The sequence below is a fragment of the Talaromyces proteolyticus genome (genome assembly GCF_021365285.1).
Source record: "Talaromyces proteolyticus strain PMI_201 chromosome Unknown BGW36scaffold_8, whole genome shotgun sequence".
Taxonomy (NCBI): Eukaryota; Fungi; Ascomycota; class Eurotiomycetes; order Eurotiales; family Trichocomaceae; genus Talaromyces; species Talaromyces proteolyticus.
Window position 1 is genome coordinate 136,157 of NW_025764284.1, and position 26,096 is coordinate 162,252.

General features: G+C 47.1%; 8 protein-coding genes across 8 annotated transcripts; 6 read left to right on the top strand and 2 right to left on the bottom strand.

Moving 5' to 3' along the window:
* Window positions 1-245: 245 nt before the first annotated feature.
* On the bottom strand, window positions 246-5,964 carry BGW36DRAFT_343933 (ABC transporter). Its single transcript, XM_046213163.1, has 15 exons — window positions 5,574-5,964; window positions 5,377-5,507; window positions 4,794-5,325; window positions 4,502-4,728; window positions 4,170-4,449; window positions 3,871-4,104; window positions 3,036-3,811; window positions 2,825-2,987; window positions 2,427-2,768; window positions 2,260-2,377; window positions 2,129-2,200; window positions 2,028-2,078; window positions 1,908-1,972; window positions 1,713-1,854; window positions 246-1,660 (listed from the first exon to the last, which is right to left on the bottom strand). Exons 1-15 carry the CDS (start codon window positions 5,668-5,670, stop codon window positions 514-516), a joined length of 4,377 nt encoding a protein of 1,458 aa, XP_046070050.1. The 5' UTR covers window positions 5,671-5,964; the 3' UTR covers window positions 246-513.
* BGW36DRAFT_381688 (short chain dehydrogenase/reductase-like protein) lies at window positions 5,957-7,411 on the top strand. The gene is made up of 6 exons (XM_046216455.1): window positions 5,957-6,084; window positions 6,153-6,321; window positions 6,396-6,403; window positions 6,455-6,832; window positions 6,882-7,021; window positions 7,086-7,411. The coding sequence occupies exons 1-6, from the start codon at window positions 5,997-5,999 to the stop codon at window positions 7,155-7,157; spliced, it is 855 nt and encodes a 284-aa protein (XP_046070051.1). The 5' UTR covers window positions 5,957-5,996; the 3' UTR covers window positions 7,158-7,411.
* A 55-nt stretch (window positions 7,412-7,466) lies between these two features.
* Window positions 7,467-10,326, top strand: BGW36DRAFT_381690 (uncharacterized protein). The gene has a single exon (XM_046216456.1). The coding sequence runs from the start codon at window positions 7,675-7,677 to the stop codon at window positions 10,072-10,074; it is 2,400 nt and encodes a 799-aa protein (XP_046070052.1). The 5' UTR covers window positions 7,467-7,674; the 3' UTR covers window positions 10,075-10,326.
* BGW36DRAFT_381694 (putative nuclear transport factor NTF-2) lies at window positions 10,327-11,467 on the top strand. Its single transcript, XM_046216457.1, has 6 exons — window positions 10,327-10,514; window positions 10,618-10,635; window positions 10,723-10,787; window positions 10,851-10,922; window positions 10,976-11,077; window positions 11,140-11,467. The coding sequence occupies exons 1-6, from the start codon at window positions 10,508-10,510 to the stop codon at window positions 11,248-11,250; spliced, it is 375 nt and encodes a 124-aa protein (XP_046070053.1). The 5' UTR covers window positions 10,327-10,507; the 3' UTR covers window positions 11,251-11,467.
* Window positions 11,468-12,197: 730 nt separating this feature from the next.
* BGW36DRAFT_381700 (uncharacterized protein) lies at window positions 12,198-13,149 on the top strand. Its single transcript, XM_046216458.1, has 2 exons — window positions 12,198-12,485; window positions 12,549-13,149. The coding sequence occupies exons 1-2, from the start codon at window positions 12,334-12,336 to the stop codon at window positions 12,847-12,849; spliced, it is 453 nt and encodes a 150-aa protein (XP_046070054.1). The 5' UTR covers window positions 12,198-12,333; the 3' UTR covers window positions 12,850-13,149.
* A 915-nt stretch (window positions 13,150-14,064) lies between these two features.
* Window positions 14,065-15,396, top strand: BGW36DRAFT_381705 (Tim17/Tim22/Tim23/Pmp24 family-domain-containing protein). The gene is made up of 2 exons (XM_046216459.1): window positions 14,065-14,821; window positions 14,904-15,396. Exons 1-2 carry the CDS (start codon window positions 14,399-14,401, stop codon window positions 14,943-14,945), a joined length of 465 nt encoding a protein of 154 aa, XP_046070055.1. The 5' UTR covers window positions 14,065-14,398; the 3' UTR covers window positions 14,946-15,396.
* Window positions 15,397-17,826: 2,430 nt separating this feature from the next.
* On the top strand, window positions 17,827-20,690 carry BGW36DRAFT_299686 (altered inheritance of mitochondria protein 21; the record flags this gene model as incomplete). The annotated part of the gene is made up of 2 exons (XM_046211557.1): window positions 17,827-18,757; window positions 18,823-20,690. 2 exons carry the CDS (start codon window positions 17,827-17,829, stop codon window positions 20,688-20,690), a joined length of 2,799 nt encoding a protein of 932 aa, XP_046070056.1.
* An 829-nt stretch (window positions 20,691-21,519) lies between these two features.
* Window positions 21,520-24,717, bottom strand: BGW36DRAFT_322355 (putative oligopeptide transporter). The gene is made up of 7 exons (XM_046212670.1): window positions 24,191-24,717; window positions 23,462-24,139; window positions 23,109-23,390; window positions 22,787-23,050; window positions 22,517-22,694; window positions 22,163-22,452; window positions 21,520-22,104 (listed from the first exon to the last, which is right to left on the bottom strand). The coding sequence occupies exons 1-7, from the start codon at window positions 24,533-24,535 to the stop codon at window positions 21,766-21,768; spliced, it is 2,376 nt and encodes a 791-aa protein (XP_046070057.1). The 5' UTR covers window positions 24,536-24,717; the 3' UTR covers window positions 21,520-21,765.
* Between the last annotated feature and the right edge of the window lie 1,379 nt (window positions 24,718-26,096).

Genomic DNA, 26,096 nt, shown 5'->3' on the forward strand with positions numbered 1-26,096 from the left:
CATTCTATGTTGATCTTAAAGCTTCAACGCCTCAAAATTGGCACAATAGCATATTCAAAAATCGTTGAATTCAGCCGAAATAGATATATATCTCTAATAAATTTCTTCTAATCTACAAAATAGATATATTCGGTGTATCATAAACAGATAAGCATTTTTGTACGTGTAATATCTTTTATATTTCTGCTGGAGATTTAAATATGTGATCAAATAAGGGTGCAGTACCCGTTTGGAAAACTTGTCTACAACGCTCATCACTAGTATGCGAGCCTGATTTATAATCCCTACTACTTCACTTGTGGCTCGTAATACACTGCAGAGTAAAATATACGTCATTAACGAGGTTGAGGTTCGAATTCCAATAATCCGTTCATTCATTGGGGTGGGGCTTCACAATCTAGAATTATCGCACAATGGGGTGTACACAAGGCCCAGTCCAGTAAATGACGGCTCACAGCATGATTGAGAGAGCCATAAACCTTCTGTTTTAATATAGCACGGAAAATATGATCATTAGCAAGCTTCATACAAGCTTCGGAAGATGGAAGGCCTGGACAGAAGGGCGTCGGGAGAGTCGAATTCTGCAAGTTTGCCGCCATCCAGGACGGCTATTTTGTCATAGTTAGCGACACTCTTTAGCCTGTGCGCGATCATGATGATAGTATGATTGTTGAACCGCTCGCGAAGGAGCCGCTGGATCAGCTCCTCGGTATCGGTGTCGACACTACTTGTTGGCTCGTCAAGTATCAGGATTGGGTTCTCCTGCAACATTGCTCTTGCGAGACTGAAGAGCTGGATCTGTCCGTGGGAAAAGAGGCTGCCGTCCATATTGACGTCCAGACCCCCCTTAGTGCGGATCAGCTTCCACAGCTGGACCTGCTCAAGTGCAGCAATAATCTGCTCATCAGAAGCTTGGCCGAGGGGATCTGCGTTGAAGCGCACAGTTCCCGCAAGCGAAAAGTAATCCTGTGGCAGGGTCACAAATTTAGAGCGAAGGAAGTCTCGCGGTATCCTGGAGGTATCAACGCCATCAATCATGATAGTGCCTTCGGTAAGATCAATCATCCTTAAAAGAGCGAGAAGAAGGGAGCTCTTTCCGCTTCCAGTTCTTCCACAGACTGCAACTCTCTGGCCATGCGTCACTGATAGAGTAATATTGGAAAGGACGGGAGTGTCATTTGAATTGTATGCCGCGGATATCCCAATGAGTGCCAAGTCACCCTTCACTGGCCATTCAGGCGGCGGAATCTGGTCCTCTCCTGCTAAATTTTCAGATTCTGTATTCTCCGTAAAGTCCTTGATCCTCCGAACTGCACCTAGCGACGTTTCTAAAAGTGTCCAGAAATTAACCAAGTTAGTAAGTGCGGTACTTAGATTCATGACGTTAACCATTGCTACACCTAAAAACCCAGGATTGATCTGCGAACGTAAAGCTACGGCTAGCGATATGAGTAGAACAGCAACAATCGCAACGACTATATCCAAGACCAGCGTAAGCCATCTTTGGACGCATAGAAGTAGGTAGAATGGCTTTTGGGATATGTCAAGAAGCTGAAAATTCTTCTCGAAGGCAGCCTCAGACCAGCCAAACGCTCGTAAGGTCGCCAATCCGGAAAGAGACTCAATGAAGTGAGAGTATAGGGGCGCCTTCGTTTCGAGGCTAGCCGGGTTTGTTAGCCTTATTTGAGAGACTCCGAAATCCTTTTACTTACTCGAGTAATCGTAGTTGCCGGGAGGTTCTCAAATAAAATTTCTGGATTCCGTACACGAGTCCAACGAGGAATGGTATAGGTATTACCATGTACCAGACAGCGATTGAAGTAAGAATGAAGCTCCAGATAGTATTAACAAGCTCTGTGACCAAAATTAGCTATTATTTTAGCTAAACTTACATTCCAAGGGCATACGAAACGAAGCCGAAATCATCGCATTTGGTAAGGTCATATCAAGAAGCCGCATGTCTTGGCTAAAACTGTAGAAAAGGTTAATTCTAGCCATTCAGAATAATTCTTGAAGAGCAAACAGACTGATTGACAATAATCCCGGTATCTATGCGAGTAAAAAAAGAGAGTGGGGCACTGTAGTTCTAATGAGCTAGTTTGCTGCATAATATCTATTCCCTTCCTACCTCATAGCAATCTTCAGAGCTGACCAGTGGAGATGTTGCGAAGACCGTGGAACGATGATAACCATAAAATAACTATTAAGGTTAACCTTGAAATATATGGAATTATCCAGGATTGCCTCGCTAATACTTACAAGCAGGCAATTATAAGGGCTAGAGCATTGCACAGCGCAAATAGCCCGTATATAGAGAGCCAGTAATCTAATCTCGAGCCTTCATCGTTGGATTGGGACCACATACTAAGCCATATGGCTATTATGCCTGGTGAGTACGCGTTATAAGATATGGGGAGCTGACTTACTTTGTAGGCCAGAAAAAGTGCTAGAACTGACGATAGAGGTAGCATAAAATGCCAGCCTCCACCAGCCCATAGATGCTCCGTAGAATCGATAAACACTCCAGTCTCCCTCCTGGCGATGCGCATCTCTACTCGCAGACCTGGGTTCCGAACTTCTAAGTGACGTGGTGCTTGTTGGTACTTGCGGTAGACCTTCGTTGTCTTTAATGCCTAGTGTTCTCTCATGGCGAGCCAGGCCATCAAGGTATCGACCACTAGTGCTCAGTTGTTCAAATGTTCCTTGCTTGGCAATACGACCGTCAGAATTCAAGATTACGATGTGATCTGCCAGCGACAGGTAATTCACTTCTCCCATCAGCCGGATATCTAACATATGGTTACAGTTGCAGCCGTATACGAACCAGAATGTGTCGCTAATATAACAGCAGTCCCGGACTTGCGAAGCAATCCGTGCCGACCAAGTAAACGGTTGCAAACCTTTTCTTCCGTCAGAGCGTCTAGTCCACTAAGAACATCGTCAAAAATTGCAAGCTGTTTTCTTGCATAGCTTGCTCGGGCAATTGACTGCCATTAACATTAACTATGGTCTGGATATCGACCCTGGAAACTTACCAATCGTTGCCTCTGTCCACCACTCAGTTTCATACCCTTACTTCCGACGGTAGTTTGATCACCGTCAGGCAGCTGCTGAAAGTCTGTATCCAGTGCGCAGGCATAGATGATTGCCTTGTACCAGACATCATCGAACTCCAAGTGCCCAATTATATTTTCTCGGAGCGTACCGGATTTAATCCAAGGAATCTGGTCACAGAAAGCGCTTTCTAGGGATAAAATGTTCAAAGATCCTGTGAGGTTGAAGGTTTCACCGAGAATGCTTTTGAGCAACGTTGACTTTCCGCAGCCTACAGGACCGACCACAATAGTCAGCGACGGTCCCGAAAGTTGCAAGTCGATACCTTGAACGGTGGCTGGGCCGGTCTTGTGCCATCCAAAGGAGCCGTCTCGAATAGCGACCATGGATTTACATATAGTAGTTGAAGCTTCTGTATCCGATTCATGGGCTGGTCTTTTAAGTGATTGCAATTCCATCTGATTATAGGTTGAGGCAGAAGGCTCTAGTTGTGCATAACTTTGTTTTCTGTCAAATGGCATAATTAATTGTCTTGAATCGTGTCGGGGTTCCTTTTGGATGTATTCTTGGATCCGTTGAAAGCAGCCCAGAGCCGAGTATAACTGCGGAATTGCATAGATCATGTTGGCGATAGGCGAGGTTATAAGGCTTAGAATTGATAAAGATGTGAACGCTTGGGACACATTTATACCGTTATGTCCTGAAACCGCAAAGGCAGTAAATGTGATTACAGGAATGATGATATTAGGCAAGTTCGCTATGAGAGGTTAGCAACAGTTAAAAACTTGGCAATCAGGTTTGTAGTTGGTGGCTTACTCAAGCAGGTATTTGTAACAGACAGTCTTCTATATCTTTTCGAAAGGTCTAACTCAGCAACTCGCATATTTTGGACAATTTGAGATAGCTTAAATGAAAACCCAAGCATTTTGACGACTTTTATTGATCCAAGAAGCTCCGCGGTTAGGTTAACTCTCTTTTGAATGGCTTCTATCCATACCTTCTGGCGCGTAGCTATGTATCGAGCAATCCAGAAAGAAGAGAGACTTGCCGCTTAGAGAGAAATGACAGTGTTAGGTAAATTAAATACAGAAAAGAAAGTGGGAAAGGACACTAACCGAGAGATATGAGCACTGGGTAGACACAGACAACACCCAGTTGCCGCTCCAGTAACCACACGGCTATTAATGCCTGTATCAGACTCGCCCATAGCTCGTTCACAAAGTTCCACGTTTCCGCAATTCTTTCCACGTCCGTGCTCATCAATGTTAAGGCCGAAGATTCCTGGACATCGCTAATATTTAACTCTAGCATTTTCCTAAATATGACTCCTACGAGACCGCCTCGTATCATCGTCACAAGCCGGAACGTCAAGTGTTGATACCAACCAGTAAAGACCTACACATGTAAATTAATATTGACTTTAGTGGAAGGATAAGGGTTTTTTAACTGCAATACAGAGATACACCAAACCATAAGCGGCAATCAGCCCATAGCCAGTGTTTTGTGACCCTAATACAATGGGATTGTTGATGTAGTTGATAGATTCTTGAATCAGGAACGGTTGAACAAGTTTTAGGGCAACCACACAAATTCGAGGGACCACCGTGCCGAGAAAGGGCCACTTGAAGCTAAGAACTACGGTCTTAGCGAAAGCATTCTTGCCCCGTTTATCACCTGTCATTGTATTATCAGCATTCGCAGTTATGAGCATCAACATAGACACTAGTAAATAGGCATACTTTTGCTCCATCCTGCTTGAATTTGCTCCGTAACTTGTATAGAAGACAGATTTTCACTAATTGGGAAGAGGTCATCAACTGAAAGGATACTCATAAATCCTTTGAGCAGTAGGGGGTTAAGCCAGCAGAATAAGGCGCGATTGAAGAGTCCACTTGTAGACTCCGTAGAAGAATTTCTATATATTGATATCAAAATGCTTCTCTTTTCCACGGACTCAAGAAGTAGTATAGCGAGCTTCAAAGCTACAATTGCAGCTAGAGTAGCTGCGACAGCGTCATGTTGCCGCAGAAGCCAATGAGTTCTCGCGCGCGCAATGTCGAATACCAAAGTTACCAGTATATATAAGGAAGTTAGAAAGGAAGGTCTAATTGATTTATTGTGTTCCAGGTGTGATAGCAAAGCGATCACAAAAGCAGAAATGAGGCCCAATACTGCAGACGTGATGGAAACCGATGGGAAGATGGTGTTCTTGGAGAGGCACCAGAGAAGCAGAAGCGCTAGTTGTAAGCATGCAAATACACTAATTGCAAGCTTCCCTAGTATCAGCATATGTAGACGCTAAAAGGCGTAAACTCGATATACCAGCTTGAATGTATGGAGAGCAGCCGGGCGAAGCTTTACGTCTTGGCCGTACAGATGCGCTAGTCGGAAAGGTGCGATCACCAGCAACAGCGCCGCCGGTACAAGTGACAGCACGCTCTCCTCGAATAGGACTGCATGATGTTAACTAATGTTGACTGATGCTGTAGTCGGGGCAGTGGGTGGTGTTCTTTTCCTACCGGTAAAATCAAATCCACCGCGACAATTTTGTGTTCTGACCTGAGGCCCAAACGAACTATCGCCGCAGATATCCTTAGCTGTAGGCATGATGTTCATCCCAAACCTGGTAGTCTGTTCTACTCAGTGGACTTCGGGAGGGCACTGAGTCGACTGGTGTCAACAGGTCGTTCAGATCAATGCTAGTCGTGATACATAGTGAATTAGAAAATAGTGGCCTTGAATGAACATTTTAAATGTTCTGGCACATTTAGTGACATGTCAGGCTGTCAGAGGAGAACCTCTTTGTTCTTTGTATGCAAAGACGACGTGAAGTGGGGCAAGATTGACGCCTTTCCTATGGACCTCGGCCGACGATAGGTCTAAAATCGATCCTCTATCTACGCATTATTCTCTTGCAACAAACGCATGGATTGAACGCCCTGATGTCTGAGCTTCGACGCAGTGTTCTTATCACGGGGTGTGCCAAGGGTGGGATTGGCCATTCGCTGGCCTGCTCTTTTCAGGATGCAGGTGTGGAATACCTTCGCATTCTCATTGCCGCGTTTTACCATTACTAAGTCCACATGATCTCTTTCAAGGCCTGCGTGTAATTGCTACAGCCCGCAATCTCGAAAGTATGAGTGACCTAAAAGCTCGTGGGATCGAAACGTTTACTTTTGATGTCACTTCGCTCAATGACATCCAGCACATGCGAAAAACTGTCGAAGAGCTTACAGTTGGCACACTGGATATATTGGTAAACAATGCGTATGCTCTCCTGCAATAATTAACCCCCTTGGCAAGTTTGAAATACAAATCTCGCTAACACTCACCTTTAACAGAGGAAAAAGTATCTACCCTCCTGTCACAACGCAATATACACGATAATTAACTATTCCAGATTGCACAATTCCAACCGTAGAGGCCTCAGATGAAGACATCACCTCAGCATTCGAGACCAATGTCTTTTCGGTGATTCGTGTCGTCCGAGAATTTACGCCATTGCTCATCCGGTCGAAAGGAATTATTGTCAATATCGGATCTGTTGCGGCAGTGATCCCCTATGTGTTCAGCGGCATTTACAATGCAACTAAGGGTGCTCTTCATGCATACAGCAACACGCTACGGCTCGAACTGGCACCATTCGGAGTCCGCGTGATGGTAGTCGTGACGGGTGGTGTCAAGAGTCGCATCACCCGTACCAAGCGCGTTTTATCAGATACCAGTATATATCTGCCCATCTCGGATGAATTCGAACGTCGAGTTACTCATTCACAAGGTCCGTTGAAAGAATTATATATCTATATTTTATTAACCCATTTGGACAGAAGGGGCAATGCCCAATGAAGTATATGCTGCCAGCGTTGTTAAACAGACACTGGCGGCTAGGCCGCCGAAGTGGTTCTGGCAGGGTAATAGGTCCTGGATAATTTGGTTCTTTGATACGTTCTTTGGGAAAAGGTTTTGGGTGAGTGAATTCTGCCTCCTTCATGCGGTAGTTGATCTTGAGTTTTTCTAAGCAGTACTAATAGGACTGGATATTTCCATACATTTTTGGCCTACACAAGCTCAGCAAAATACTGAAGGGGGAAAACAAGAAATAATTTCAAGCTAAGTGTGGCCGAAGGATATAATATCCATATTTATTTCACAGCAGTTCTACCTCTAATAGACTAATCATACATGTTCCTGTTATATGCCTAGTTTTCTGGCCAGACTCTAGCAATTAGATGATATGCAGGAGTGAATAAAACATGAAGACTAAGATCAATTATCTGAGATCTTTGAAGCTGTACGAAGGACCATATTTCCTAATTTGACTTATTCAAAAATGGTCATGTTACATGTAATTAATACAGACCTCGTAAAATTCTATAGATAGAAGCACATTTTGATATCATCATTTATAGAAAGGCAAATAAGAAGAATATATTGGACACAGGATACGGCGTCGCTGATTGGCTGCAAGCAGCCTGGACAGCCCCACCATGCCCGAAAGGGACATCGACAATGGAGCTGTCTAATTGATCGCCGACTGCTCTCTACACATGCAAAATCAACTTAACCAGTCGACACGAATATCCAAGTCGAGGCACCCGCTGCCCACCAGCACCAGTAGCGATGCCCGACGACTCCAAACCAAAGACCTTCCCCGATCTCTCCTCGAAGCTCTCCGCCCCAGCTAAGAAATCGCTTTTCGAGCGCCAAAAGGCTGAAGCCGAAGCCAAACGCGCGCGCGAACGAGCCGAGACCGCCGCTGTATACGAGGATTTCGTCAAGTCTTTTGAGGATGATGGGAGCAATGTTGCCCCTCAAACAAGGCCGAATGCGTTTGGGCATTCGTCGGGGCCGCCTGCTAAACGACACTTTACCAGCTCATTGAATACATCGCGCAACAGCGGTCCAGGTAGTCTAGGCCCGCCGCCGCAATCGCTTGCACGGAAACGAACGCACGATGGTCTCTACCGTGAGCGAGAGCGAGATTCCGGGCAGGGCATTTTTGGTTATGATAACTCTGATCCGGCGGCTGCCTTTCGGGCCTCGGACGACGAGGAGGATAGGACTGCTGAGAATAAAGAGGCTGAAAGAGCTGTTGCCAAGCCCACAGTTTACCTATCCTCGCTGCCGCCGGGGACGTCGCCTACGGTGATTAAAGCTTTGATACCTAAAACGCTGTCGGTGGATGCAGTTAAGATCATTCCACCGCCAGCTCAGCCTACAACAGAACGCAGGTCGTTTTCTGCAATCGTGACCTTAGCGAAAGAGACTGCTGCCTCAGATATCGATTCTACAGTGAGCGCACTACAGAATAAATACTTAGGATGGGGCTATTATCTATCCATTTCTCGCCATCTTTCTTCCGCTGCAATTCATTCGGGGATGCCAGTGAATGTCGGTTTATCGTCTACGAGCTCGTTACCCTTCGGAGCAAAGGTGATAAACCAAGGACCTGTTGGGAGGCTCAATCGAGCACCTCCGCCCGGGCCTCACCGCGGTGGGTTTGCGCCGCCAGCTTCCTATGGACAATACCCAAGGACAGCAACAACAGCGCAGATCGAGGTCAAGCCGCCATCGGATCTAAAAGAATTACGACTTATCCACAAAACTCTAGAGAACCTGCTCAACTTCGGTCCCGAATTCGAAGCGCTGCTTATGAGTCGGCCAGAAGTGCAGAGGGATGAAAAATGGGCTTGGATTTGGGACTCGCGCAGTGTAGGCGGTGTTTGGTACCGATGGAAACTTTGGGACATTCTCACCAATTCAAAAATTAGTCGAAGTAATCGTGGGCGAAGTGAAAGTGCAACTTCTCTCATTTTCGAAGGCGGCGCAAGTTGGGTTGGGCCCGAGAAACCTATTCGATTTGAGTATACGACTGCGATCGACGAGTTCGTGTCCGATGACGAGTACAACTCTTCCGAAGAAGATGAGTCTGACAATGAAGACGAAAGGCGACGCCATGCTGCAGATGATTCACTGGGCAATGAAGACGGTGTTGGATATATGAATCCATTACAAAAGGCTAAACTTACTCATCTTGTTGCTCGACTCCCCACAGCGAACAGCAAACTACGTCGAGGAGATGTGGCTCGAGTAACAGCATTCGCCATTGAGCATGCAAGCGCTGGAGGAGAAGAAGTGGTCGAAATGCTTGTAGCCAATGTCCTCAATCCCTTTGCATATTCACGCGCGAACCCTGATCGCGACGATGCACATAGTGCACTTCGAGACGGGGAAGCGAGCGTACTTGGAGAAAACGCTGACAGCACAAAATTAAAAGAGGATACATCCGCCGCTAAGCTGGTCGGTCTATATGTGATCTCTGATATCTTTTCATCCTCCTCAACAAGTGGAGTCCGCCATGCGTGGCGATACCGACAACTTTTCGAACATGCATTCCGTGCTCATAAAGTTTTTGAACATCTTGGCCGTCTTGAAAAGGACTTTAATTGGGGCAGACTCAAAGCAGAGAAATGGAAACGCAGCATCGGGGTTATATTGCATCTCTGGGAAGGCTGGAGTGTCTTTCCTCATTCCAGTCAGGAACACTTTGTTCAGGTGTTCGAAAACCCGCCTCTCACAGAAGAAGAGCTGGAGCAGGAAAAGAAGAAGGCAGAGGCTGAGAAGGCCAGTGCGGCCATCAGCAGTAAAGGGAAGAACCGATGGAAGACTGTTGATGACGATGCGAATTCCGGCAAGTTCGATCCCAGTCAGCCGCCTGCTGACGTGTCGCAGCAGAGGATGGACGTGGACGGGCAGGCTGCGGAAGACTTCCATGATGAACTGGATGGGGAGCCTATGAGTGACATTGACGGTGTCCCGATGGAAGACAGTGATATCGAGGACGCCGACGTGGACGGGAAGCCATTGGCAGCAGACATTGAAATGCCTGACGCCGCCCAAGAGACAGAGGGGCCGCCTGTAGAAGTTGGCAGCAAGCCAGAAGACAATACGCCGGCTGGACGCGTGCGAAGACCGCGGCCTAAGGCGGAAGACATGTTTGCAGACTCCGATGAGGATTGATTAGCTCGCGATCAGTAGATATCCTAGCCCGTATGCAAATAGCACAGCCTAAAAGAGGAAGCAAGGATGACACCGGCGAATAATATTGGAATATAATAAAAAGCTATAGAAGTTTGTGCCTGAAGCAAACTGGCGACTAAATTATCAAGATATTCACCCAATATCGTGATCGTCGCCAGTCTAGACATGGACATCGATAGACACAGACAGGGAGTGAATGATGAGGGAAGGAAGCCCCACGAATGCAGAGGGGCCCACAACAGGACGACGGCGACGGACGACCCCTCCTCGCGGTGCCGGAATTTGTCTCTTGCCAGAATAACAAATAACAAATATTGCGCTCCGCATATAATACCATTTCGTGTCGTTTCTCACATTCATATCTCGTCGACTTTTTGCCTTGCTACGTGGTTTCTCCTCTACATCTCCCACAATGAGTGGTAAGTAAAGCATGACGATGAGAGCCGATGTTTACTCATCGCGCATTTTCTTCTGCTGCGTGTTGTACCCAGAGACGAGCTGACAAGTTCGCTGCATCTCCAGACTTTAACACCATCGCTCGTATGTCCATTCCCTGGCCGCTCTACTGGTTACCACTCTTGAACGTTTGCGACTGTCTCGCTCCCACCTAGTCTGACACCAACGCAGAACAATTTGTTGATTTCTACTACAAGACATTCGACGAGAACCGGAACAATCTGGCTGGGCTCTATGTAAGCAAGAACTCGAGTTTGAATAGAAAACGGGGACTAATTACGATGATGGGGCGTCAATAGCGGGACAATTCCATGCTCACTTTTGAAAGTGACCCCCAACTGGGATCAGCAAACATTACCAACAAGCTGACCGTGAGTGGTTTGATTTGGTGAAAGAGCATTCAAAGCCCTGACCCCGTTTATAGTCGCTTCCATTCACCAAGGTCCGCCACCAAGTGTCGACTCTCGATGCCCAGCCTAGCTCTGAGCAAGGTGGTGTCCTTGTCCTCGTCACCGGTACTCTTCTGGTAGGCGCACCCATCTCAACGAGCAAGATTATAGGTTGTGTAGCGAATCTGACATGGTCCAGGTTGACGAAGAGGAGCGAGCTATGAACTACACGCAAGCCTTCCAACTCCTCCCTGACGGCGCAGGCAGCTACTTTGTTTACAACGACGTTTTCCGCCTCGTCTACTCGTAAGGAGCACGCAAAACGGTATATGGGCCACCGAGTACCGTCAATGGGAGAGATAATAGGGAGGTTATATTTGATACCAAGGGTCATCTAGCGTGACGGGGGATAGTCTCAAGAAAACCCGGCTTGTTAGTCGGGCAGGCATTGTATTCTTGGACGCTGTTAATGTGTTTGGCGGTGATATTGCTGTAGAAAATCAAACCATCATACTGATATCTTGACACTCTTAGATTCTTCTTGAACGTAGACTATTCATTGCTGTCGCGTAAACGGGGCTTTGGCTTCCGGCTGGTGCTTGAATTCCAGGCTGCCGAATTAACGCTCTAGGTAGCCAGAAAGGATCCTATAAATAGGCAGTGCCATGATGCAAATTTAACTTGTTGGCCATATTTATTCTTAATAACCCTAATAGTAATAATCGCCAACTGTCACTTTGTGCATCGTGCGTCGTGTATCTGTCAAACGGCTGACGTTCGTCCCAGTGCGGCTTAGTTTGGAATTACCACAGCAATCTCCGCATCGCAGCTGCACCGTAGGCAAAACATTAAACTCACCTGGGAAATTCCGAAACTCTCCAAACCAGACGACACCCAGACACGCAGAACAGCTTTATTCGGAGGTGGGTCTATACCGTGCTCCCTGCCATACACTGAACTTCCAAACAGAACAATTTCATTGAGATCCCCGTGGCGCTAACTGCATCGTTTTATAGCGACGATCTTGAAACCGTCCACGTTGCTACTTGCGTCGATCCATCAGAGCCACCGTCGACTCATCGCATCCGCATTTCCTCTTTCTCCCTGCCATTCGGTCTTTGGTTATATATCAATTCTTGGGCTAGCTACTGTGCGACTTTTTCGTTTGCAGCAAAGCAGTTGATATTAGCTCAGCCTTCTTGGAGTGCTATCCGTCTAGCTAAGACTTCATTCCGTCAAAATGACTCTCGCTGAGGAATTCCGCACGCGCAACTTCAGTAAGTTGGCTTCTGTATACTGCAGTCCTTTCGAGATTCGTATATGCTGACCCTGCTTTCGTATCAGGTATCTATGGACAGTGGTTGGTCTTTCTCTATCTTGCGGCATCGCTCGGATGATTCTACACCGACGGCATGTCCATTCAACTTCAAGCTTTTCTGACTTTTGTAGGACGGGCGTTCTCTGCATATTTCTGTGCTTCGCTCTAGGCATAGCCAACATCTTCACGCTTACTGCTCTGCGCATCGTGTTCAGTGTCATATGCCTGTTAGTCAACCTCCCAAAGCTATGATTGTCTGTTCCGTGAACGATTTCTAATCGACCCTACAGGGCCTCCGCTTTTGTGATTCTGTTCACCGAAATCCCATTCCTGCTCCGTATATGCCCTACGTCGCCTACCTTTGACACCTTCATCCGCCGGTTCAGCACCAACTACATGCGCGCACTCATCTACGTTGTCATGAGCGCCATCCAGTGGGTCAGCCTGGTCTCTGGAGCCTCGAGCCTGATCGCCGCCGCCGTGTTCCTCCTGATTGCCGGTCTCTTCTACCTTCTTGCCGCGCTGAAGCACCAGGATTTCATGAGCAGCAAAACCTTAGGTGGACAGGGAATCGCGCAGATGATTGTGTAGAACAGCAAAGATTGGTCTTTCGTAGCTGCCGAGCTACTGGCCTTTTGTATCCATCATGTTCACTAGAAATGGGGTTGCGAAAAGTGTTGCGTGCGAGGACTTGCCTCGGGTGTTGCTTTTTTTGTTACGACCTTAGCGGACGTATAATCACTTATTGAGTCCGTGTTACGCCTTGCATTATGCCTTTGTTCAAGTTGTATGATCGTTATATACCGAGTATTGCCATTCAGCCAGAATCGATTTTCTTATACTTGACTATAAGACCATCACTCATGTTAACTCCTACCTACTCAGTATCTTACCAAGACAGGTTCGACATTGTGTGTATTTTACTCACTAGGCTACAAAGTTGAGTGTCAGTCATGAGGCAATTTTCTGCCTTTTGAACAAATCATTGACATTCTCAAAATATGGACTAATCCCAAGGTTCCACAGCACTACCTTTTTCTACCCCTGAGAGATTTCACCACGGCCAATGAATAACTCTGCCTAATTTCTGTCTAAGTTACTAAACTGAACGGATTATTACCCCCAGGTTGCCTCTAGCAGTCCACATGTGCTACAAACAAATCCCGCATCCCGATACTGTCAACACGACAGATCTACATTCACCGCAACATCGAGGTTGGAGTTGTTATCCAGTTAACGGCAATCCTCAGAACACCAGCAGACACGCACCTCGCCGACCCTCGTCTCGTCGTGGCCAGTAATGTGGTTCGCCAACGTCATAGTTGGAGCAACGCCGGCATTGGCGGGGTATCCGTACAAACCGAGCACATTACATACATACATACATACAAGCGTTTACGGATGCGGGTCGTGATTGTAATTTATTTTTTCTGTTGTCATGATTATGTCGATTGATGGTAGGGCTAACTGCAGCTGTTCTGGTCCTTCAAAGGTTGTACCTGTCGATATGTTGTCGTTACCGGCGGTATGACAAAAAACCGAGTCTGGGCCTTGGCTTCATTGATCTTACGGGGCTGAGCTGCCAAGGAGTCGAGTCGAGTTGTTCGTGATTCGAGTCGATCACGAGATCGATGATGGCGTGCTTGTGAACATGTTCGGAAGTCGTAGCCGAGTATTCTAGTCAGTATGCACTGTATGTATTTTTATTGTTGTTCATTCAAGATGATGACATACTGACAACTCGTATGAAATGCGGGGGGGGGAGGCTAGATGATCGCCAAGGAGACTAGATGGAGGATGAGAGAGTTGTTGTAATAAATTTTTGGTATTAGTAATTAACGATAAATGGACTTCTGGTAATTAGTTATAGCGAATTATCTATATAAATTATAAGGCAGAGAATCGCAAATATCCGCTACTGGAGGGCCCATGCGGGCTTACAGGATTGGCTCGTCAGAACCCGGGACTTTAAGGGTGGTCACGTGATCACCGCCTGGGAAAGAAAAAAGTCATCGACCCATATCAACCTTATCTTGTGTCGCCGCGTCTCTCTAGACCTTCAGCTTTCACAACGGTCTCTTCCCGGTGATCCACCTTTTCTTCCCGAATCTCTACCCGTTCACCTCCTTATTTACATATCATGGATCACTCACGGGATCCCTGCCCCTGGGTTGCCCTGAGCGACTTTGGCGGTGCTTTCTGTATGGGTGCCATCGGTGGTGCTGTCTGGCACGGTGTCAAGGGTTTCCGGAACAGCCCCTACGGTGAGCGTCGGATAGGTGCGATCACAGCCATCAAGGCGCGCGCGCCCGTCCTCGGCGGTAACTTTGGCTGCTGGGGAGGTCTTTTCAGTATCTTTGACTGCTCAATTAAGGGAATCCGCAAGAAGGAAGACCCTTACAATGCTATCATCGCTGGTTTCTGCACCGGTGGTGCCCTCGCTGTCCGTGGTGGTTTCAGGGCCGCCCGAAACTCCGCTATTATGTGTGGCGTCTTCCTCGCTGTAATCGAGGGTGTCGGGATTGGTTTCCAGCGCATGATGGCCGATAACACAAAGCTCGAGGTACGATGAGCTCATTACCCTAGAATTCCCCCGTATAGCGTTGGAATTAGGACATATCTGCTAACCACGATTGCAAAAACAGCTTCCTCCACCTCCTCCATCCGAGCAGAGAGCTCTCGCTTAACTTCCTTCTTTATTCACCAACGCGATCGACCTACCTTTCTTCCATTGCCGTTCCATCCTCCCCCCTATCTCTACCTTCATAATAGCATCCCCACATTGAGTCTCTCTTCTCAGGTGTTCGGTTTGGGTCATCATTCTTAAACGACATAGCATAGAGGTTCCTGTTTTTTACTCGCTTTTTATATCGCGTCCCACGGCCTAAGTTTTCGGAGTATATTTTTTGAGAACGGCAGGTTGATTCTTATGGCTGGTTCTAAGACCGGCGTGTCTCCTTTTTGCGGCCGGGTGGCCGAACAAAAGAATTTCTCTACTTATCCTGCAAAAAAAGCGTTGAAGACGGGACCGTGTTGGATTCTTGTACAATAATGCATGGCTAACAAGCATAACACGTATTTCTCGTGTATATATTAATTTCAGCTTAGATCCTTTCATCGAGAACATACCGAGTACGATTAGTATTTCTTATCTTTCACAGTCTTACAGATACTCAGGTTTACAGAAAACTGGTCCTACATAAGCGGAATTTAGAGCACAGGCCATCACCGTTGCTTTTAAAGGCCAATGACCATCCAAGCAACGGGTAGACAGTCGGAAAAATGCATTATACCCGTGTACAGCTCCGATTCAGAGCTCTTTCCGGGTCACTGACGGCCTCAAGGCTGTCTGTGCTAAGTCAATGTCTGGACACAAGTCTAGATATTCGCCGGCTCGTGGCCTGATTTGCATTTCGTAAACCGGATACCACTGCGACCTAGTGTAGTTCTGCCAATATTCCGCACATGTCATATTGTCCTTCCAATTCTTTTTGTCCCAAATCTCCGGTGATCAGTCCTGATGATATTCTAACAGCCAATCATAGTAGGGATTGAAGATAGGCCATGTAAGCAGTACGCAATAAGTCTGTGCGAACGCATCTGGCTCGAATAGCAAGTATGACTATGACTATCAACACGCAACTCCTACGCAGCTACTTCACTAGAAGGTAGTATATCAACCAGCAATAAGAGTATGTTTGAGCACATGCCAGCCAAGACCATGTACAATACATTCGACCTCGACTTGGCGTTTCACGCTGTCTCGATTTGATGCGGAGACGAAAATCTCCGGGATGATGGGCTTGGCGTATGTGTATCCGAAGGGGAAAACGTGGCAATGTTGTACTGCAGTATATACTATATAGTATATACTGCTGTACATTGGTTCTATTGTTGCTATCTTAGATACGAGGCAGAAAGAATACGGCTCTTTATCTGAGTATGTCAGCCATAGACGTAATATTCAAGATAGGCGCCTGTAGTCAGTCCCTCGGTATCGATATTTCTGATAGCGGGAGAAAACCAGGACAGCGCCAGGCTAGAAATTGGCTATGCTTCTCCAGATATAGGCTGCATTCTGTATGCTTCTCGCCAGCCGCAATTTCAATCACAATCATGACTCGACGCGAACATGTGCGGGCAGTAAATCGAATACATGATCTGCAGCAGGTATTGAATCAATGAGTAATTAGGCGGTGTCTTACAGCTAGTAACGTTGAGCCAGACCCAGACAAACCCAAAACTTTGCCTCCACCGTAGCCCCTCACACGATCACGAGTTTGCCTTTGGCCAATGCCCATGGCAATAGACTGCAATGCCAATTGCCAATTGCCCCTGAGGTATTTCTAATTTTGTGTCTGACTAGAGAACCGAGGAATGGTAAAATCGAATCCTGGAATACGGTCAAAGCAGCAAGCAGGAGTGAAGAACAGAGAGAAGAACTCCACTGGAACGAGGAAAGAGCCAGTCAGCGGCCTCCCCTTGGTCAGCTGCTAAAGCGACGACCAACCGCGTCGGTCCACTCACCGGCAGGCGTTACAATACGTCCACCTGGCGGCTAGGTCGACGTCACACGACCGCGCATGTACCCCAAGTGGGCCGTGGCAGCAAGACAGACATCACTCTAGACCTTGCTGCCATGCTTCAGACTACGTACTATGCATGCATTAATTTTAGAACTGTAAAATACCGCATCATCCCAGGCCTCTCTTTTCACCTGGCTCTTTCTTTCATCTCCTTCGATTATTTTGTTTCTTTTCTCACAATACTCCACCCCCTCTTGCAGTCCGCTCTTATCGCATTGTCCCAGCCCTACTCGACAATTTGCAGAGTTTGTCTGGATCTCGGCCTCCCCGTCCAATAACACGTCAGAGCTCATCCGCATTCAGCACCCCCAGCCAAGCTGGATTTCATATTCTTCTTCCAAGGTACGCCCTACACAGGAACTGCTGAGGAGTGTTCTTATTATAATTATCATTATCATCATTCCTACCATCCCCGTTACAATTACTCCCCTCTCCGCTCTTTCTCGCTCAAGCCCTCCCCTCGATTTTCCAGTAGCAAGGCCCAGACCCTCAAGGCGGTGAAGGTTATCGATCCGCTCTGATAAGCCCTGCTCCTGCGATTGCGTGCCTGGAGGCCCTTGCAAAGTTAAAGGACCTGTATCTCTCTCCCTTCTTTGCCTCCTGAACTCGCCGTTCTCCTTGGATACATTCTGTATAGCGATGTTGCTGTGAAACGTGCTCAATCAATTGCTTCGTCATTGTCGGCTACATCCGGTTACTGCAGGGAAATCACAAAGGCCGCAGAAATTCCCTCACCCCCCGCCCCCCCAACGCTTTGCTTTGTCCTGGACAGCTCATACCTCGAGTCACCAGCTGCCTGCTCTTGTACATTGTCCGTTTATTTCAATTGCTTGCTGTTATTATTGTTTTTTAATTTTGCTTTCCTGGCAAGGTCCATTCGTGCTGACCGAAGGCCACACCTTGCAGTTCTCTCTTCACTCCTAGTGACTCACCAGCTGCCCACCACGGCTTCCGACAAAGTGTTATAGCATATCCCTCCACAATGTCGGCACCATCAGCCCCGGTGATACCTCCTCGCCCGGCCAGGTCTCCTCAGACACTTGCCCCGGATGTGCCTTCAATACCGGCTCGTCCTATCAACCGCCGCCTCGAGCGCTCTGTGTCCCCCGGCCGAGACAGCTATGCGCCCTCGCCGTTGAACGATCGTCCCGGCAGCGCTGCTGGGATTTCTCGCACTGTCTCCAATGACCTGCCAGCTCGCCCTCCCAGTGTCACCATCCCTTCGCTCGGCGAGGAGGGCATCGAGTACGACGAGGTCAGCATCCCGACGGAGACCAGAAATGTTGGCAGCGACCTGAAACTGCACGCCCCAAAGCCGTCTCTCCCCACGTCGAGCGCCAAAGCCCAAGTCCAGACAGTCACCCGCACGGACTCGAGTCAGGCCGCCGCTGCCGGCTTTGGGAAAGCACCTTCACCTGCCCTCGAAGACGCCGACGAACGCAGCCGTTCGCTGCACTCGAAGCCCAGTGCGTCTCGTGGCGAATCGTCGAGAGCTTCCAGCAACCGCCGCCAGTCCTTGCAATACGATGAAGAGCATGGAATTCCTGAAATTGGACAACGCGTGCCCATGTTAGCCTATGCCGGTGACGTGCAAGCCCCATCTCCTGCTCCTCCGCGCTCTGCATCGGCTTCCGGTAGCCGCAGTGGACGCCATCACCACCGCACCCGTAGCGGTCGTGATGTCTTCCTTCCTCCGGGCAGCTATGGTCTTCATGGTCATGGTCTTCATGGCCATAGTGTCCAGTCGATCGACAAGTTTGAGAAAGCTTGGTATGAGAAGCACCCTGATGAGTATGCTCGTGAAGAGCAAGGCCAATATGGCCCTGCAATCGCTCCTCGTCCCGACTGGGCGCTGAGCAGTGATGATCTAAACCGTATTGTTCGCAGCTCCACTGGCAAAGAAAGCAGCGTTGGTGAGCACATATGTACCCTTGAATTCGTTTAACAACTCCTGGTGCTAACGTATTTGGTCCTCCAGGCGCATCTCCTGTTGTCACCGGTACCCCAGAAGAAGAAGTTGGTTATCTGGCAACCGATGAATACACCCGCCTCGATACTCAGCCTGTAGCTGAATCCCCTCTTCGTCAAACTAGCTTCCCAACTGCTGAGCTACGCCGCACTCGCAGTGTGCAATCAGCCGCAAGCAGCGACGCTGGCGGTCGAACCATCCATATCAATGACCCATATCACTCTTCCCACCACCCTGATGGCTTTGCCCAAACCCCCGATCTTACTACGTCTCATGACTTTGAGGACGACTTAGAATATGACGATGCACCCATCCTTGCTTCAGATGAAGTCCGTCCCGAATCAGCTCACCTGCACCCCGCCATCTCCCCGAGACGCTCAAGTACCGATTTCCACGAGCTGGACCGCTTTCAAAGCCGTACGCCTAGTGCTCCAAACAGTCGTCCAAGCAGTCTGCATGGTGCTCCGACCGGGCTCGCGCGTTGGAATTCACGCGGCGAAGAAGCCGATGAGATACATACCCCACTCGAAGATGTGGAAGAGTACGAGCCACTATTCCCCGACGATGGCAAGCCAGTGTCAGCCGCCGAACGTTTCAAGAAGCGATCTGAGCTCAAACAGCGATTCCCCAGTCAGGATATTTGGGAAGACACTCCGGATAGTTTGCAGTTACACGCAAGTGTGTCCACCCCAGACTTGCCGGAACAACCATCTAGTAAATTCGAAACACCAGAAGTGGAAGAGAGACGGAGAAAACAGACTGAACAGATTGATTCACACAAAGTCGCGTCACATATTCTGCGTTCTCATGGTCAAGCACCTCATCAGGGACGCCCTGACACACTCAAGCATCGCTTCCCAAGCCAAGACATTTGGGAAGATGCACCAGAAAGCCATCAGCTTGTGACAACAGTTGAGCCTGCTGGTGAGGAAGTAAAGAGCCCTGACACTGCCCAGCCTGCAATTCCTGCTCGGCCTTCAATTCCTGCTCGACCTCAGCGGGCAAAGCCAGATATCTCACTAGATGAAAAGAAAGCCCCAACCATTCCTGGTCGCCCTAAGCCAACGGTCCATACACGCCTGTCCAAGCCCGCATCCCGAGATGTACCAGAGAATGGGGCCGCAGTACCTGCTAATAAATCCAAGCCCGCCGTCCCTGCCCGACCTGCTGCTGGCAAAATCGCGGGCCTCAAAGCAAATTTCCTCTCTGATCTAAATTCTCGCCTGCAAGTTGGACCTCAAGGTCCCAAACCTAGTGAGAAGAAAGAGGAGGAAGTGCTAGAGGAGAAAACACCCCTACCTGACGCTCGTAAGAGCCGTGCTCGCGGACCAGCGAGGAGAAAGCCTGCCGTTACCAAAGAGGTCAAGCTGCCGTCGATACCTGAAATTCGCATCATGGATGCTTGGAATGTGTGGGAGGTTGGCGTCGATGGCCATTTGTCAGTGGGAATACCAGAAAAATCTGCCGTTTATGTGGAAGAGAAGCCGATTACCGCAGATATCAATTTAGATTCTGCTGAGAATACAATGGCACCGGCGATTGCAAAAAACGTGGCCGGTGAATCTGTAGACCCAACTCCTTTGTCAGCAAAAGAAAGCCAAGCAGCAGATGTGACAACTGCACCTCGACATGACGATAATACAGCTAGCGAAGAAACATCACCTCAAAACTTTACTCCAGAAGAAGCGCCGCAGACTGAACCCGTCGCTGATTCTACCCCTCAAGCTGTGTCAGCCGACTCTTCTTCATCAAAGGAAATTGATGGGGCCGCAGAGTCAAAAATGTCAACCAACAAAACACTTTCAGAACAGGCTATTGAGAAGTTAGCTGCTGCGGCAGATGGGAAGAAGCCATTTGATGAATCGGCAGAAGAGTAACCAATCTGTCTACATTTCGGTCCTGAGAGGAGGGAGAGTATGCTGGAAAACAAGAAACAAAACCGAAAATTACTTTATAACCCTTCACTAATGTCCTTCCCCGTCTTCTCGTTTTCTTGTCTCGTCTCGTCTTTTGTCTAGTGCAAGCCTACTTTTATATGGCATGTCTGTGCGATTACACAGTGTGTCTATCTGTATTAAACTTTTTTCCCCCTATTCTACACGGACTAGTGGTTTAACGGCCAAATAACAGCAACAAGACATACAAAACTTTAAAATTTGTGTGATTTGGAGTGTTTCAATGAACTTTTGGTTTATCTGGTTTTCCTCGGCATGCTTGTGTGACTGTTTTAATATCAGGTCGGTCATTTCCCGGCCACTGTAAATGACAGCAGTTGTAATAACTGTAACTAAAATCAAAACTCGAATTTCTTAGTTGTTCTTATTTCACATAGATATGTGTGTATATATGTATTCTAATATAACATTTCGAAGGCCATTCTTGGCCATGCTCGATCAATAATATATTTATCCGATAGTTTTATTATATTTAACATGAAAACAAATCATTTATTTTTCTTCGGTTACTTTCTATTGGGTGGTTTTATACATCTTTGTGTGTTTTGGCGTCTATTTGATGCTATTTGTAATTGAGAACACTGTTTTCTCGGTTCCCTGGTTATGGCGGCAACTGGGGCAACTTTGGAAACAAATACGTATGTAATCAAGTATATATTTTAATTTATGTTAGTTGTGGAATCACTTGGTTGGTTGGAGAGAAAAAATGAAGAAATATGTTATGAGGCCGACATGTGAATAGTCGCCTTAAGCATCATTGATTTTATGTCGACATCCTATTCCCTTTCTGTTATCGAATACTATCACATACATGTAATATATGGCCAGGCCACTGGATTAAAAAAAAGTAGTTTCAACTTATCCACATGTTACTCAAAAATTCTATTGTCTGAACTGGCTGTTGCCGTCAAGTCAAGAATTGGCATCTACCTACATATGTAATATCCAATTCAATAAATAGAGAATAGATCCATCTAACCCTAGTAATCAAACTTCGTTAACTGGTCTCGGGACACAGATCATAGTTCCCATTGACATTATTCCCCCACCATGAAGGGAACGGGACCGCACTGCCACCGGCCCCAAACACGGCAAAGGAGAGGATGAACAAAGCCGTCAGAGTGCCACCATCAAAGGCAGCCGTAATCATGTACGAATAGTCCTTGAAGATACGTGGACGGTATTTGCGAAGATAGAACTGCACAAAAAACCCTGCAGACAGCTGGCTGAGGATCACGCATGTCTGTGACTGGTTGTAAGGGATGTATCCGGCGTATTGGATGAATTGCGGGAAGTTGAAATCTGAAAGTGAGATGCCGCGGACTTTGGGGATGAACTTAAGAGTAAATAATTAGACGAGGGATCTGGAAGAAAAAGAAATAGGGGAGACTTACATGAACAACGACACGGTGGATAGCGACGGCTCCAGCGCCGATTAGCAGCCCAAGAGGCACGATTTGATACGTCTTGCCGGTTTGGTAGAGGTATTTGGCTAGGGCCCAAGCCGTTGCGTTGGTGTTATATGCTTGCAAGGTTGCTCCGCTCCAGGATGCATCTCCATTTCCATCCACAAGGGTATCGCGATTGCCAGTCACAATGGAGATCATGACGGCGTAATTGACAAAGGCGCCCAATACAGTACCGTAAATTTGGGTAATGAACATAGTCCGGGGAGGAATCTTGACTAGATCAATATATTAGGGATCCTGGTTCACGGATTAATTGATGGTGGACAGAATAGTACGTACGGTATTCGCCCATCTTTAAGTCATTGCACAAGTTGACAGTGTTCGAAATGACAGAGTGCGACCAGGCAGCGAAGTACATGTTTCCAACGGGACGTCCAGGCAGGATCAGACCAGCCAACATTTTCGACAGGTTGTTTGTGGCAATGCCGTTGCCGTACCGAGAATACAGAATGACACTCTAGACTGGCGTTAGATATCCCTCGGTAGACAGATAGTCGACATGGATGGGAAATATTTTCAAGTATCAAATATTGTATTGGGTGTACTCACAAAGGGCGCAAACAGTATTCCTAGCAGTAGTGATACAATATAAGCCCAAACCGGGAGGGTAATATTCTCCTTGGTGACGGCAACGATGCCGAGAACGAAGCTAATGACAAGTATGGCAATGTACCACAATGCTGGAGTTTCGACATAATGCTTGGCCATGTGCTCATGGTGCCGATCGCCACCAGTGCCTTTTCTTGCACTTTTATACGCATTCAGGACATCCCTTCCCCAAAATAGGAAGCAGTGAGCAACCATGGCGCCAATCTAGAATATGTTTAGTCTGTGATAATATGTGTGCGAGTAGGAATAAGCAGGTACTTACAGCGGCATTCGCAATGAACATTGCATACGCGAAACTGCCAGAGAGTCTGGGGATACCGTAAGTGGCCAGAGCGTCCGTGTTGAGAATACCACCGGTGAAGACTTTAGCGATTGGGTATCGAGAGCCGTCGGCTTTTAGAAGTTGTGTTGACATGAATGGAAGCGACCTCGCACCCCAGGCATTCCCGTAGTAGATGGCGAGCATCACGATATAGCAGGTGAAAAACCCAAGAGCCATAAGGACTTGTAGCGAGAAAGGGAAAGAGGTTTGCGACGAGGTGATCTAGAAGTATTTCAAAGTTAAAAAATTTAGCTCTAACTGGCTATTCGTCACAGGAGCATGTTCATTCTTACATATTGCCAGTCAAATCCAAGACTGAAAAGACCAAGTCCTTCGTTATTTTGCGACCCGCCGAACAGGTTTGTGAGCACAGATGCCTTGTCGCCAGTTGTGTGCATAGAGGCAAGGCAGGGAATGGAGACCGAGTTGAGCCATGGGAATATATAGGCAGGGAACGACTCGTAAAGAAACATGCCGCCAAAGGCGTACCAGAAGTATCTGAGTGGTTTGGAGTTTTTCAGTTCTTCCCAATGAAGTCCCTGAAGAGACTTGACTAGGGGAAGAGTGCTCCAGTACACTGCATCGACATGCCAGACGGCAATTGGGCGCATCATTCCGGCGATTCCGTAGCCAAACAGTCCGATGGAGAGGGTGCTCAAGATTACCGTGCCTGCACTCAAAGGCATGTTATAGAAGAGGTTCTGTGCCGCAAAAACAGTAATACTCGCTGCACCATTGGATGCGGCATTGGCCGTGATTGAGCAAACTGAGTGCTCTTTCAGATCCCAAGGACCATAATTGAAAAATGAGATGATCGAGATCCACAGGGGAAGTTTCCCCTGACCACCTTTCGCACGCCATCTCGCCTCGATTCGATCCCCACGGGGGAGGAAGTTGGCCCAGCCTTTGCCGAGAAAGTAGGCGAAAACGACTATAAAAGTTCCTTGAATGGTGAGATATGTCGGTTTGAACTAAATGGAGATTAGCCTATGGTACATCTGAAGTTGCCTATGTCAATTCACATAGTAGATCTGGCTCATAGTAGCCTGAAAAGCGGAGAGCACTGTGGCTATGAAGAGACTTCGAAAGGTTAAGGCCGGGTTGCCATCGTCTCGTAGCGGAATTAGGTGGTTCGCTGCATCGGTGCCTGTAACTATGATTACGTCGTCGTCATCTGTTTGCTGGTCTTCTCCATCAGCATCGAATGCAGGAGGGCCGGCCTTGAGCTCATTATCGAACACCAGTGCACCATCTTTGACATTCTTTGAGTCGTTCTCATCAGAGCGGATCTCTTCTTTAGTAACCTGGTCGCTGGCAACCCAGGCAAGCTTACTGTCGCCGGGGATATCAGAAATTGGCGATGACATGCTGTATTCAAGTATTGACCAGTGGCATCCGCCTGGTGGGTGTTGACTGTTAACTCGTAGCTGGTTGATGTCTTTTGCATCAATTAATGTACATATATGTAGGGGTTTATATCCCTAGTCGACGATGCATGCCACTTGGCTCCAGTGATGGCGTGACGCGCGCATACCCATGTAATAAATTAGAATAATAGATCCCTTGATACTGTACTCAGTAAATTTTAATATATAACCGCCTTTATCACGCCTTTGATTGCCTCGATTGGCAATCGACGCTAGCGGTTATAGTTGGGTACCCTAGCCTGATGTAGTCTGGCGTCTGCACTTTTTTATTAGATCAGGCGCAAAGAAACCAAAGAAACCAAAGAAACACATGGAGAATAATTCAACTGAATAATAAATGTCTCAATCTGTAGCGGGAATTCCGAAATACCTTCCTTCTTTGGCAACCATCTTGTGCCAAAATAGCCCTAATCCCATCCACGTGATTAGCGGAACGGGAAGGAACCAGCATTAATTATTTTCCTTTACGCTGTAGCTCGACGCTTTATCCCACCGTTACATTTTATGGTTGCACTGTTCAATAACCATCTTCAATTTGCATCTTAGCCTGGCAATTATGTCAATCTGCCTCATGTTTGCAACAGATTCTAGATCAATCGATGCTGGTGACAGATAAGCGAGGTTCGAGACAACCAGTGAAACAGCTCTTTACAATTTGCCTTCAACCTCAATGTGTTTGTTTCTCTTGCCCTTTTGCTATTAGTGAAGTAAAACTATATATGTTAATAATAACTCAGACAATGAAATAAAACCAGACCACATTCATTGATGTACCATTTGATGTCAAGTGGCATGCAGCTTTAATATTGAAATGTTGAAGTGCAAATTATCAATGCTGTCTTAATTACTGATTGATATGTCGATAAACCGTACTTATGTATTGGGCCCAGACGAGGTCTATTCATACTTAAGAAAATATTTAGTCTGCTCAAGATATCTAATATTAAATGGTATATCGCTCATGAAAAGTGAAATTCGGATTATCGAATGTCTCCTCTTGTAAAGCTCAGATGGGCAGCTCCCGCCTTAAACTAACCTAGTTCTCAATTACCTTCTGACCAAAGAATGGGCATATCCGGCCCAGGTGGAGTAAATTCGATTGATTCATTGATCAGAGGAAAGGCGCGTCCTAGGAGTTGGTCTTTGTCAGTGTTTTGAATAATGACACAAAACATCAAGCTTCTTCTCCATTTGACTAAAGATAAAAAAATGGATTAAAGTTCTTTTCTTTATTTGTTCATTGAAAACGCACCGTATTTGGGGCTAACTAAAGATTTCTGATCAAAAATTGAGAATTTCAGTTGAGTGGCCCAATTATTAAACTTCTCCCAATTGACGCATGTATGATACCTGCTCTATGTTAGGCCAACTTCGCTTCGAATTTTAAAGGTTAGAATCGCCAAAATCATGGAAAATGTACAAGGGATACATACACGTGTCTTTGGAATTGACAGGGATGTTGACGTCTTATGCAAGATTACTCTGTTTTCGGTATGAGGAA